The sequence below is a fragment of the Rattus norvegicus genome, chromosome 12 (genome assembly GCF_021556685.1).
Source record: "Rattus norvegicus strain SHRSP/BbbUtx chromosome 12, alternate assembly SHRSP_T2T, whole genome shotgun sequence".
NCBI lineage: Eukaryota > Metazoa > Chordata > Mammalia > Rodentia > Muridae > Rattus > Rattus norvegicus.
This window is the reverse complement of record NC_141545.1, coordinates 49,647,298-49,659,679: the sequence shown is the minus strand read 5'-3', so window position 1 is coordinate 49,659,679 and position 12,382 is coordinate 49,647,298. Positions and strand designations below refer to the sequence as shown.

General features: G+C 49.4%; 1 protein-coding gene across 2 annotated transcripts in view; it reads right to left on the bottom strand.

The window, feature by feature from the left end:
* The window catches only part of Ssh1 (slingshot protein phosphatase 1), a 62,335-nt gene extending 55,374 nt beyond the window's left edge, over positions 1-6,961 (bottom strand). Inside the window, exons 1-2 of one of the 2 annotated variants that reach the window (XM_087578608.1) lie at positions 6,835-6,961; positions 2,255-2,295 (exon numbers count right to left, since the gene is read on the bottom strand). Coding sequence is in view for 1 of the 2 variants with exons in the window: in NM_001427479.2 (NP_001414408.1) it covers positions 2,255-2,295; positions 6,835-6,903 (110 nt within the window). In the remaining variant the exon portion in view is untranslated. 2 annotated transcript variants of the gene reach the window in all.
* Positions 6,962-12,382: the final 5,421 nt, after the last annotated feature.

Here is a 12,382-nt window from a genome sequence, read left to right as displayed (position 1 = left end):
GCCCCAGGCACAGCACTGAGCACAGCACTGGGCACAGCATTCAGCATAGCACTGGGCACAGTAACTCAGCACAGAACTGAGCACAGCTCTGAACACAGCCCCAGGCCCAGCACTGGGCACAGTAAGTCAGCACAGCACTGGGCACAGAACTCAGCATAGCACTCAGCACAGCACTTGGCACAGTAACTCAGTCCAGCACTGGGAATAGCACTAGGCACAGCACTGAAAGGCTGACCCATTTCCAAGCCTTCCTTCCCTTTACAATTACTCATCTTGGTCCTACCACAGTAAAACAGATTTTTTCTTTATAAAGAATAGCCTGGAGGGGCTGGTTCAGCAGTTAAGAGCACTTGTTGCCCCTGCAGAGGACCCAGGTCAGTTCCCAGCGCTCGCACAGTGGCTCACAGCCATCCATAGGTATGAATGTGGTGTGTCTATACGCAAACAAAACACTCATACACATAAAATAAAATTTTGTTTGGGAGGGAAAAAAACCCTGAACATTTGTTTACTACACTTGAATATTTACATTCATCGATCAGTTGAGACTTCTGATGGTCAGCCAGGCAACTGTGGCGCAGGCCTTTAGTCTGAGTACTTGGAAGGCAGAGGCAGGTGGATGTCTGAGTTCAAGGCCAGCCTGGTCTACAGAGTGAGTTCCAGGACAGCCAGGGCTACAAAGAAAAGCCTTGCCTTGAAAAACCAAAGACTGGGTTGGGGATTTAGCTCAGTGGTAGAGCGCTTGCCTAGCAAACACAAGGCCCTGGGTTCGGTCCCCAGCTCGGAAAAAAAGAAAAAAAAAAAAAAAAAGAAAGAAAGAAAGAAAGAAAGAAAGAAAGAAAAACCAAAGACTTCAGATAGGCAAAGAGAAGGAAGCCTGAGTTTTTTGGCAAAAAAAAAAAGAGTCTATATGATTTTAGTGTCCCCTGAGTGAATGCAGTAACTGGTGACAACATCTTAAGGGAATTTTACAAAAAGTATTATCATCTCATGTTTCTGGGAATTTTGCCAGTACTTACCTCTATATACCTATGCATGCCTGATGACCAAGGCCAAAAGAAGGCGTCAGATCTTATGAACTCGGGATACAAGTGATGGGTGCTGGGAACTGAACCCAGGTCCTCTGCAAGAGCAGCCAGTGCTCTTGACTACTGAGCCATCTCCAGCCCTTAAGAACCGTCTAAGTGGGCTCAGCTACACATCAGTCCCAATCTCACACCACGCTTTTAATCCCCACACTCAGGAGGCAGAGGCAGGCAGATCTCTGAGTTCGAGTCCAGCCAGGTCTACAGAGTGAGTTCCAGGATAGCCGGGGTTACACAGAGAGACCTCATTTTGAAAAACAAAACAAATTAAAAACAAAACAAAACAAGCAAAAAGAAATGATGTTCTGACTTCAAAAATAGCAGCTTGTCAAAGGCAGAAGGAAAACACCACAGGGCGTAGTTCAAACAATTATGATTAAACACAGACAAGAACTTCTACAAGAAAATATATCAGGGGCCGATGAGAGGGCTGAGAGGGCACAGGTCCTTGCTGCCAAGCCTGAGGGACCTGAGTTCAATCCATGGGACCCATGTGGCATGAGAAAACTGATTTGCTTCAAACTCTTTTCTGATACACACACACACACACACACACACACACACACACACACACACACACACACACACAGAGGAAAGGAAATAGGGTACAGAAAAGGAACGAATGACATCCCATATTGAGGCAGTTAGTTACAGGCTGCTGGTGTTTAGCGGGAGAGCGTTTGCCTCGCCTCTTGTGTGTGGCCGTGTGTGTGATCGGTAGCTCTCCCTCCCCTAAAGCTGTGAATAGCTAAGCATGGACGGATTTTTACTTAATGTTTTCATTTATGGTTGTGCTGTGGCTGGACCCAAAGCCACGTGCATGATGGGCAAAAGCCACATCCCAGGTTTTTTGCTCGTTGTTTTTAAGGTAAGGGTTCCACTGTATAGTCCAGGCTGGCCTTAAAACTGAGATCCCGCCACATCCACTCCTAGAATTACAGTTATGAACTACAACCAGAAACGTATACAGTAGCATTTCACCAAGTAGCTTTGGCTGGCCTGGAAACCAGCTATGTAGAGCAGGCAGGAACTCGTAAAGATCTCGACTCCCTTCTGGCGAGATCACACGAGTGCAGCACCATCCTGGGCTTCCATTAAGACACGGGTACAAAAAAACAAAAACCAAAAAAACCAGTGTTCTTCAACCAAATGCCGCTGAGTGGGCTTACCTGAGGTTCAACTTCCGGTCTTCATCGCTGCCAGCTTCCAACTACAGAGAGAGAGAGGGAGAAAGAGAGAGAGAGAGTGACTCCTCAGCTACCACTATCAGCACTGACAGCGGGCTCCCCGAGTGCCCAGCAGAGATAAAGGCTCCAGGAAAGAGGCTGCCGTGTTGGACACACCCCTGCCCGCTCCTTGCCAACCTGATGTGTTGTTCCTCTGAGTCACTCTCTCCACGAGTTTTCAGGTTTCCTGATGTTTATCCCCATTCCCGCCACAGTCTAAAGGCAAGCAGCCCGAGCTTAGCCCCTACGGCCACTGTTTCCCAACATGCTCTTCCAAGCCTTGACTAGACACGCTGACTCTGAGCCTTATTTCGGTTTTGCTTTTAAGGGAAACGGGGTTAGGTTTTAAGAAGACCTATTTCTTTGTTGCTTCGGGCACTGGTGAGCAAGCCCGAGGAATAGCATCTAAAAACTCCATCCCAAAGAAGGACCTCACACCTGTCACCCTGGCTACCGGACAGGCTAAGGCAGGGGAACCGCTTGTGCTGAGAATTTGAGAGCAGCCCAGACAACACAGCAGGCAGGCCATGTCCAAAACCAAAAACGAAACAGAAACCCATTCCAGACAAGACTTTGCCCATGGAAGGTATCCGGGCATTGAAATCTAAATGTATACATCTTAACCCGTGACTACTTTACAACCCCCCTCTCCCCTTTCTGGGAGAAAACACAAAATGAGAAGAAAACGCAAGGCGGCCCAGGGAGAGTTGGTGTATTTTTTTTTTTTTTTTTTGGTTCTTTTTTTCGGAGCTGGGGACCGAACCCAGGGCCTTGCTCTTCCTAGGTAAGCGCTCTACCACTGAGCTAAATCCCCAGCCCCGGTGTATATTTTTAAACACACAGTGTGTGGAAGAGAACCTCGGAACAGTGTGATGGCCAGGACAGACACAAGCCTGACTGGGGACCATCCAGCCAGAGGTCAAGGGCAACAGGAGTTGGATCCGGAAGGGAACTGGGCAGTAGGGGATATACACCAAGAGAAGACCATTTCCACCAAGAAGAGTATTCCATAAGGTGTTCCCATTATATGAAGATTCTGTGTACAACTTTATAGATGCACACACAGGAAATGGACCACGATTGCTCCTGGGCTGTATAGGAGAAGAGGAAACCTGGCAGACCCCACACATCACAGCACCAGACAGAAGCAGTGATCACTACGTGTAAGTTTTCCTTCAACAAGGGCCCTGGGGGGAGGGGGGATTTGGGAGGGTGCTACTGGCATCTAGTGGGCAGAGCACAAGATACTCTTAAAGGAGAGAGAAGGCTTTGCCTCTGAGTGTCCGGGTCAGCAGCGAGGCTGAGAAGCCCTGCTCCAACGTGTCTGGAGACTGGCCTATGCCCATGAGAAGAGAGACCTTGAACATGTGTCATCAACAATGACACTATACACCTCAGGAAAGGCTTATGTATTTATTTCTCGGCTCCCCTTGTTCTCACAAAGGAATTCAGATAAGGTTAACTGGAAAAGGACAACCATGATATAATTCAAGATCCAGAAAGTATGGGGGCCGGAAGGGACCAAAAGTAAGAAGACGAGATGGCTGTGGGGCCGAGGGCTGTGATTTCTCTTGGTTTCCCAGGCTTCGCAGCTAGCCTAGCTCTGTCAGGAAACCACCGTTATCCCTGACTCATAGGAGAGGTGGCATTTGGGTGTGACCGGGGTGGGGGGATGAGGGGGGGACGTGGCGGGGGGAGGGGACAAAGTCTCCATAATCATCTACTTCTTAGTCACCATCTCAGGTTTCCACTGAGAGGTGATATGAGGTCAGGAATGCCAGAGAAGAGAAGATGGCAAAGACCATCATCCCAAAGAAATAATCCAGACCCCTCCAAGGAGCTGACGTGGAAAGAGGAAGCCACTGGGTGAAGGTTGGGCCAGAGGCACAGCCGATCTAGAACCCAGTCTCCAGGCTCAAGGAGCACGTGCTGTCTTGCCACTGATGTGCTCAAGTTAAAGAAAAGCCATCTGATATTTAAGGGTTTGTGCATTTGTATGTGTGTGGTATGTATTCACATGTGTGCATGTGCACATACGTGTATATGCATGTGGATGCTGGAGACGTTGGTGTCTTCCATATTGGGTCAGGGTCTCTCACCTTGCCCGTTCTTACTTTCACTAGTCTGGCCATGCAGCCTGTTCTAGGGGGTTTCCTGCCTTCACCTTCCACATCCCTAGGAGGTAAAAGTCAAGTGGCCTCTGGGCCTCCTCCCAGCAGTGCCTTAATTCTGAGCGTTCTGTTAACTGGTCACTGGAACTTGGTTTTAAAAATTGTCACATAGGGGCTGGAGAGATGGCTCAGAGATTATGGGCACTGACTGCTCTTCCAGAGGTCCTGAGTTCAATTCCTGGCAACTACATGGTGACTCACAACCATCTATAATGGGATCTGATGCCCTCTGATGGTGTGTCCAGTATATTCATATAGATAAATAAATAAATAATTTAAAGAATTGACATATAATAATTTAAAATGTAGGCTGGGGAGGGGGCTGCAGACACCTCAGCAGTTAAAAGCACTGGCTACTCTTCCAGAGGACCTAAAAGCAGATGCCAGCACCCACAAGCCCCTGTAACCCTAGTTCCACAGGATCTAACGTCCTCTTCTAGTTTCTGCGGGCACCTGCACATGCCCATAAACAGACAGACAGACACATGCAGACATGCACACCTTAATGTGATTTTTAAAATGTGGACAGTGTGTGCAGTAGGGGGCATACACAAGCCCCCTGTACTTGGTTCAACACTTAAAAAAATAATAAAATGGGTTGGAGAGATGGCTCAGTGGTTAAGAGCCCTGACTACTCTTTCAGAGGTCCTGAGTTCAAATCCCAGCAACCACATGGTGGCTCACAACCATGTGTGATGGGTTCTGGTGTGTCTGAAGACAGCAATACTGTACTCATATACATAAAATAAATAAATCTTTAAAAAAAAAAACAAAATGATAATCCAATGTCCAGAGAAAATTTTACCCCCATACAATGGATTATTCACTTATAAAAAGCAATGAAATGGGCACATGCATCAGACACAGCATGGACAAACCTTGAGACCGTCACACTAAGAAGGAGAAGCGAGGGGGTTGGGGATTTAGCTCAGTGGTAGAGCGCTTGCCTAGGAAGCGCAAGACCCTGGGTTCGGTCCCCAGCTCCGAAAAAAAAAAAAAAAAAAAAAAAAAAAAAAAAAAAAAAGAAGGAGAAGCGAGACAGAGGCAATACTGTGTGTTTTCTATTACATGAACTACAGAGTAGACAAATGTAGAGAAGTCGATCGGGGGCCGCCAGGGGGGGGGTGAAGCAAAGACACTTCAGGCGGCAACTGTGGACGGTGGGGCGCTGGACTGAGAGGTGACCCGCACCAACCCGCACCAACGGTCTATGTCTACTAATACTGGCTTACATACTTCCCAAAGGTAAAGCCACAGGCTGTGACTTACATCCCAACTTAAAAAGATTAAAGGCCTAAAAATGTGTCTAATACAGGGACAGGAAGCGACCAGGTGTTAAATTACCAAGACAGTAATGGAAGTTGGCTGGAAATCCAGGCTGAGAGCCAGGTATGGAGGGCGCTTCTGAAATGACAACATCTGGGCTGCAGAGGCAGGGGGCCAGTCCCAAGGTTGAGACCAGCTTTACCTATACAGTGCCAGGCCAGCCAGAGCTGCATGGTGAAGGAAGGAAGGAAGGAAGGAAGGAAGGAAGGAAGGAAGGAAGGAAGGAAGGAAGAGAATTTCTGCTGCAAAGGCCTGTACTGCCCCTCCCTGCTTCCCTAAGAAGCTCCCGTAGTTTCGTAGGAAGAACACAAGATAAAGGGATAAAAAGCACTTTGTAAACTGATGTAGGAGAACCGAGCTGTGTGGGAAGAGAGTCCTTACTACTATCTAACTTCTCAGTTGCCCTGCCTAATTGTGTGCAAAGAAGAGGCAACCAGAACCTTCTGCCTGCAGATAAAACTCATGAAAGAGTCTCAGACAGAAAGGGCCCTGGAGGCTTAACCTCACAGCCACTCTGCAAGTGTGCCTGCCAGTCCCGGCCAGACGAGCCCCAAATCGCACCGACACGGGCACGCAGGGGTGCTGAGCAGACACACAACCCGGGGAGAGGGCCCAGATTCCAGCTGGCAACTTCCTGGGCCTGCGGGGCTGTTCGAGCACAGCGGGGCGTCTCCTGCAGCCGACTGGGTCATCCGGGGTTTACTCGGAGGCCTTAGGCTCATCAGGGGAGGAGAGGTGGGATGAGACCGGTTGGGGTAGCACAGCCTAGGGCAGGCCGTCCTGGGGACCACGACTCTCCAGTCCCCATCTACCCCGACTAGGCATCATGAGCTCAGGCCCCGAGCGCACCTCGGGAACGCACAGCTCAGAGCCGAGCGGAGCCCTTCCCGGTGCCCTGCGCGCTGGCAGCATCCCCCGCGACCCCGGCCCGGCGCATGCTCAATCACCGGGACGCGGGGACGCCCGCACCCTAAGGGCGGACGCACCTCCGCCTCACACCTTGCGGGAGGGTGCGGCCGGGCTCACCTCGCTGTTGCTTGCGGAGGACGACGCGGCGCTGGGCGTGGGAGAGCGCTGCAGGGTCACCAGGGCCATCGCGGCGCTGGCCCGGCCCCGGGCCTCCAGCAGCCGGCCGGGCAGCCGCGCCGGGCCCGCCCCTCGCTCCCTCCCTCCTCCTGCTTCCCTCCTCCCTCCTGCGTCCACCCCCCCCCGCACCCCCCTCCCCCGTGTCCGCCGGGCCCGCAGAGATGCGCATGCGCCGGTGGCCGGCCTGGGGCGGGCCCCGCCGCGCGCTCACGTCCACTCCTGCGCGCCCCCGAGATGATTGCAGGCGCCCGGCCTGGGCCTCTTCTCGACCAGACTCGTGAGCAACGTAGGGAAACTGAGGCCTAGCCAGCAAGAGACTTTGTAAAAAAAACAAAACAAACAAACAAACAAAAAAAACCGCACTAGTTTATTCTTCCAGAAAAGTTACTCTGTCCATACAAAGTGCGGGGCCTCGAGTATCCAGAAGCCTTTTAGGCGCTGCCCACCCCCCACCCCCACCCCCGGGACTGTTAAATCCGCTTGCAGAGCTACTCGCGTAGGGCTGGGGTGTAGCCCAGTAGCTGGGTGCCCCGCCGGCTCAAGGTCCTGGATTCCAAGGTCCTGGATTCCGCACTGCCAAGGGCTGATCTAATCTGCGAATTCCTCCTGGTGTCTAGAAACGCAGACTAGCCGGTAGGGTGAGGAAAGGTTTCTCCAAGGAGTAGAGCCTACTCTGAAGCAGGATTTCTGTGAGCTGGATTAACCGACATGAGGGAGAGAGAGAACTCTGGGCCGGCCAGAGGAGTGGGCACATTGCATTGGCTTTGGAAAGGTTGCCCGCAGAGCCCTGGGATGGAGAGAGTGCAGGGTGAGGTGCCCAGTCCCTTTAAGAAGCGCTACTGGGCACCTTGGTAACAACTTCTCTCTCACAGAGCCCCCACCGCTACCCTGGACCTCTTGCGGTGCCCAGGCCTTACTGATCATAGGTCTCCAATCCCACTCCACCATCTTCAAAACCCAACGGGAAACCCAGGAAACCTGGCTCCCCTCCTCTTCCAGGTCTTGAGGGTATTAACAGACTCGGTCCTCAAAGGGGATTGTCTTTTTTTTTAAATTTTTATTTATTATTGTCTCTCTGTGTGTGATATGTGTATGAATACATGCATGAATCAAATTCAGGTCTCCAGCCTTAGCGGTCTCAGGATCATTTATATACCCCCTGATCATGTAACCTGCCCTCAAAGGGGATATTCAATGGGTTACACCGCAATGTAAGGAAGTTTCCAGTTGCTCATATCTAACAGCAACCTGTTAGGCACAGAGTCCCAGTTATAAAGATCGGAGGGTGGCCCCAGTAGCTGCCTGCTATGTCGAAATAAGTATCCTCTTCAATGTCAGAATGCAACTGTGTCAAAACACAGGGCTGGGTATACTTTTTGTCGGTGAATCTGGTCCGCAATTTTTCAGCATTCAGTAAGACACTTTTTGAGTGGCAACAGCCAGCAGGGCTCGCCTCCATTTGGAGCTATTCTTTGGCTGATAGATGACCACGAGTGTTCCACAATGCCAAGCTCTGTGTGTGTGTGTGTGTGTGTGTGTGTGTGTGTGTACGTGTGCATGTGTGTATATGTCTATGTGTGTGTATCTATGTGTGTATGTGTGCATATGTGTACCTGTGTGTATCCGTGTACGTGTGTATGCATGTGTCTATATGTGTATGCATGCGCTTGTATGTATGTGTATGCGTGTGTGTACATGTGTGTGTTTCTGTATGTGTATATGTGTGAGCGCGTATGTATATGTATGTGTGTGTCCGTGTGTGTGTGTGTGTGTGTATGAGGGTATGTGTGTATGTATGTGTGCATATGTGTGTGTGTGTGTGTGTAATGTGTGTGTGTGCATGTGTATATGTAAACACAAGCATACCACAGCTTGCTGCAGAGTTCAGGACAGCTCTGTGGAGTCAGTTCTAAAGTTGTAAAGTTGTGGATGTGATTTGTTAGAACAGAAGAGACCTTCGCAGCTCTCTGTTAGCATCAGACTCAGGATTCTGAGACTTCCTGGTGTCCAAGCCTGTGTTCCTGCTGTGAATATGGTCTTCTTATGACTCACATTGAATGTTTGGGGATCCCCAGAGAAGACAGTCCCTAGACTTGCTTGGAGGTAGTGTGCTGGCTGGTTTTATATCAACTTGACACAAGCAAAAGTCAGAGGAGAGGAGGGAACCTCAATTGAGAAAATGCCTCCATAAAATCTGAGCTATTAGCAAGTCTGTAGGGCATTTTTTTGGGGGGTTCTTTTTTTCAGAGCTGGGGACCGAACCCAGGGCCTTGCGCTTCCTAGGCAAGCGCTCTACCACTGAGCTAAATCCCCAACCTCCTGTAGGGCATTTTTTAAATTAGTGACTGATGGGGGAGGGTCCAGCTCATTGTGGTTAAGGCTACCTCTAGGCTGGTGGTCCTGGGTTCTATAAGAAAGCAGGCTGAGCAAGCCAGTAAGCAGCACCAGCCACAGCTTCTGCATCAGCTCCTGCCTGCAGGTTTCTGCCCGGCTTGAGTTCCTGTTCTGACCTCCTTCAGTGATGGACTATGATATAGAAGTGTGAGCTGAATAAATCCTTTTCTCTCCAAGTTGCTTCTGGTCATGGTGTTCTATCACAACAATAGTGACCCCAACTAAGACATGTGGATCTGGAATTTTCTCAGATCTCCCAATTCATGGCAAGGGCTGGTTCTAATGCTCTTGGTTTAACCCTGCCACTGGGCCCTACACAACATGCTGTCATGGGGCTAAAATCCTTGTCCCGCTGCCCTAGCTTTGCTGCCTTCTCCTACCACAGAACTCCTCCCCTAACCAATCCCACCCTTTCTCACTTCCTCCTTCTGCTGAAAGATCCCTGTTCTATTGTTAGACATCACCTCTGCAGGGCCTTCCCTGCCACCAGGCTATGTCCTTTCCAGGACAATAGACACACACACACACACACACACACACACACACACACACACACACACACACGGTGTCAGGCTGCATGCCGTGCCCTCACTTTTGTATTAATCACCCAGTACCTCAGGCATTCAGCCAGAAATATCCCTAAGAAAGGGCTCAGGAAGAAAGCTGGGATTGCGTTGAGGCAGGGGTGGGGGTGGAGGAGTACCAAATATTTAAAGACATATTCTCACAAATAAGTGACAGATACTATCATGATTTGTTCTTTTCGTTTGTCTCTCTGTGTATGTGTCTATGTGTGTGTGTGTCTGTATCTGTGTGTGTGTCTATGTGTATGTCTGTGTGTGTGTCTGTGTCTCTGTGTCTGTGTGTGTGTCTGTGTGTGTGTCTGTGTGTCTGTGTGTATGTATCTGTGTGTGTGTCTGTGTGTGTGTGTCTGTGTCTCTGTGTCTGTGTGTGTGTCTGTGTCTCTGTGTCTGTGTGTGTGTCTATGTGTCTGTGTCTGTGTGTGTGTGTGTGTGGTGTGTGTGTGGTGGCGGCGGCTGCGTGCACATGTAGATGCCTGTGGAGGCCAGAAGAGGGCAGCACACCAACAGACAGTTGCCCGCTGCAGAGCTCCAATCTTTTGCCGGAACAGCAAGCACTTTTAATGGCAGATCCACCTCTCCCACCCTGAGACAGCATTTTAGGAAAGGAACACTAGTATATAAATCTGCACAGACCCAAACATCAAAACTTAAACAAGAAAAAGGGATCAGCACCAAGTTTGTGATTTTTTTTTCTCTCACCCCAGGCTCAGCAAGATGTGTTATTGATTTGATTCTGTTTTGGTTTGAAAGTTTGAATCCTGAGGCTGGAGAGAGGGCTCAACGATTAAGAGCACTGGCTGCTCTTACAGAGAACTGGGTTTGCCCACAAGGCAGCTTATAACCATCTGTAACTCCAGTTCTGGGGATCTGATGCCTTCATCCTGTCCTCATGCATGCAAACAAAGCTTCTATATACATAAGATGAAATAATATATTTTTTAAAGATTTCCTTATTTAATGTATATGAGTACACTGTTGCTGTCCTCAGACACACCAGAAGAGGGCGTCAGATCTCATGACAGATGGTTGTGAGCCACCGTGTGGTTGCTGGGATTTGAACTCAGGACCTCTGGAAGAGCAGTCTGTGCTCTTAACCACTGAGCCATCTCTCCAGCCCCTGATAAAAATAAAGAAGAAGGAGAAGGAGAAGGAGAAGGAGAAAGAGAGGAAAAGGAAGAGGAGGAGGAGGAGGAGGAGGAGGAGGAGGAGGAGGAGGAGGAGGAGGAGGAGGAAGAAGAAGAAGAAGAAGAAGAAGAAGAAGAAGAAGAAGAAGAAGAAGAAGAAGAAGAAGAAGAAGAAGAAGAAGAAGAAGAAACATAGATTTACTAAAGAAAAGCGAGGCCTTCCAGGAGCGGGAGAGGCTGCAGGGAGGAATACTCTGGAAGTTTTCTCCTAAACCCTTCACTGGGCACAGCTTGTGGCTTTGCTCTGGAGACCTGTAAAACAGTAGGAAGGGGATCTTCCCCGGTACCCTCCTCTACTCTGCCAATGCGACTTTTAAGGAGCGCAGAGGGGCACCAGTTGGAAGGAGTAACTCTGGAGACTCCATGCAAACCATAGAATTTCTTTGTGTGTATGTGCCTGTGTGCCTGTGTGTGTGTGTGTAATCATGTTTGACCTGAGCAAAGTTTAAAAAGCAAAATTGTTTTTGAGTCAATGAGTGACCCAGCCTGGCCACAAACTCACTGTCTTCCTGCCTCTTCTGCCAAAGTGTTGTGATAACAGGCATGTCCCACCACAAGCTTCATAACTGCTAAAAGCAATGTTGGGGCTTGAGAGACAGCTCAGTCTGGAAGGTGCCTCCCACACAGCATGAGGACCCGAGTTCAGATCCTTACACACACTCAAAAACACCATATGGAAACATGTGTCTGCAAACCCAGACTCAGGGTTGGGGGAGCAGACAAGAGAATCCTCGGAGCTCATTAGCCAACCATCAGCTTGGCAGAATTCAGTCAGGAGTCCTGTCTCATAAAGCAAGGTGACAAGTGGCTGAGGAGACCTTATGACTTCTGGTCTCCATATACATGTAAACACCTGCACACACATGCAAACATGCCTGCACACACATGTAAACATGCCTGCACATACATGCAAAATGGCTGCACTGCAGGCATGTTTGCATGCACATGCACACAAACATGCCTGCACATACATGTAAACATGCCTGCACACGCATGAAAACATGCCTGCACACGCATGAAAACATGCCTCTGTGTGTGCAGACTGCACATGTTACTGAGTTGTCAGGTTTTTTTTTAATTTGAATTCTTTTTTTTTATTTTTTATTTTTTCCAGAGCTGGGGACCGAACCCAGGGCCTTGCGCATGCTAGGCAAGCGCTCTACCACTGAGCTAAATCCCCAACCCCGTCAGTTTTTGTCTAGGCATTACATAAAGTGTCGCTTGGTACATGTGTTGGAGATGAAGTTTGATAGCAGGTAATGTCATCAAATTTCACCATCTCCACAAACCCCAGGTCCATACACCCTATCACTTTGCCCTGGTAGC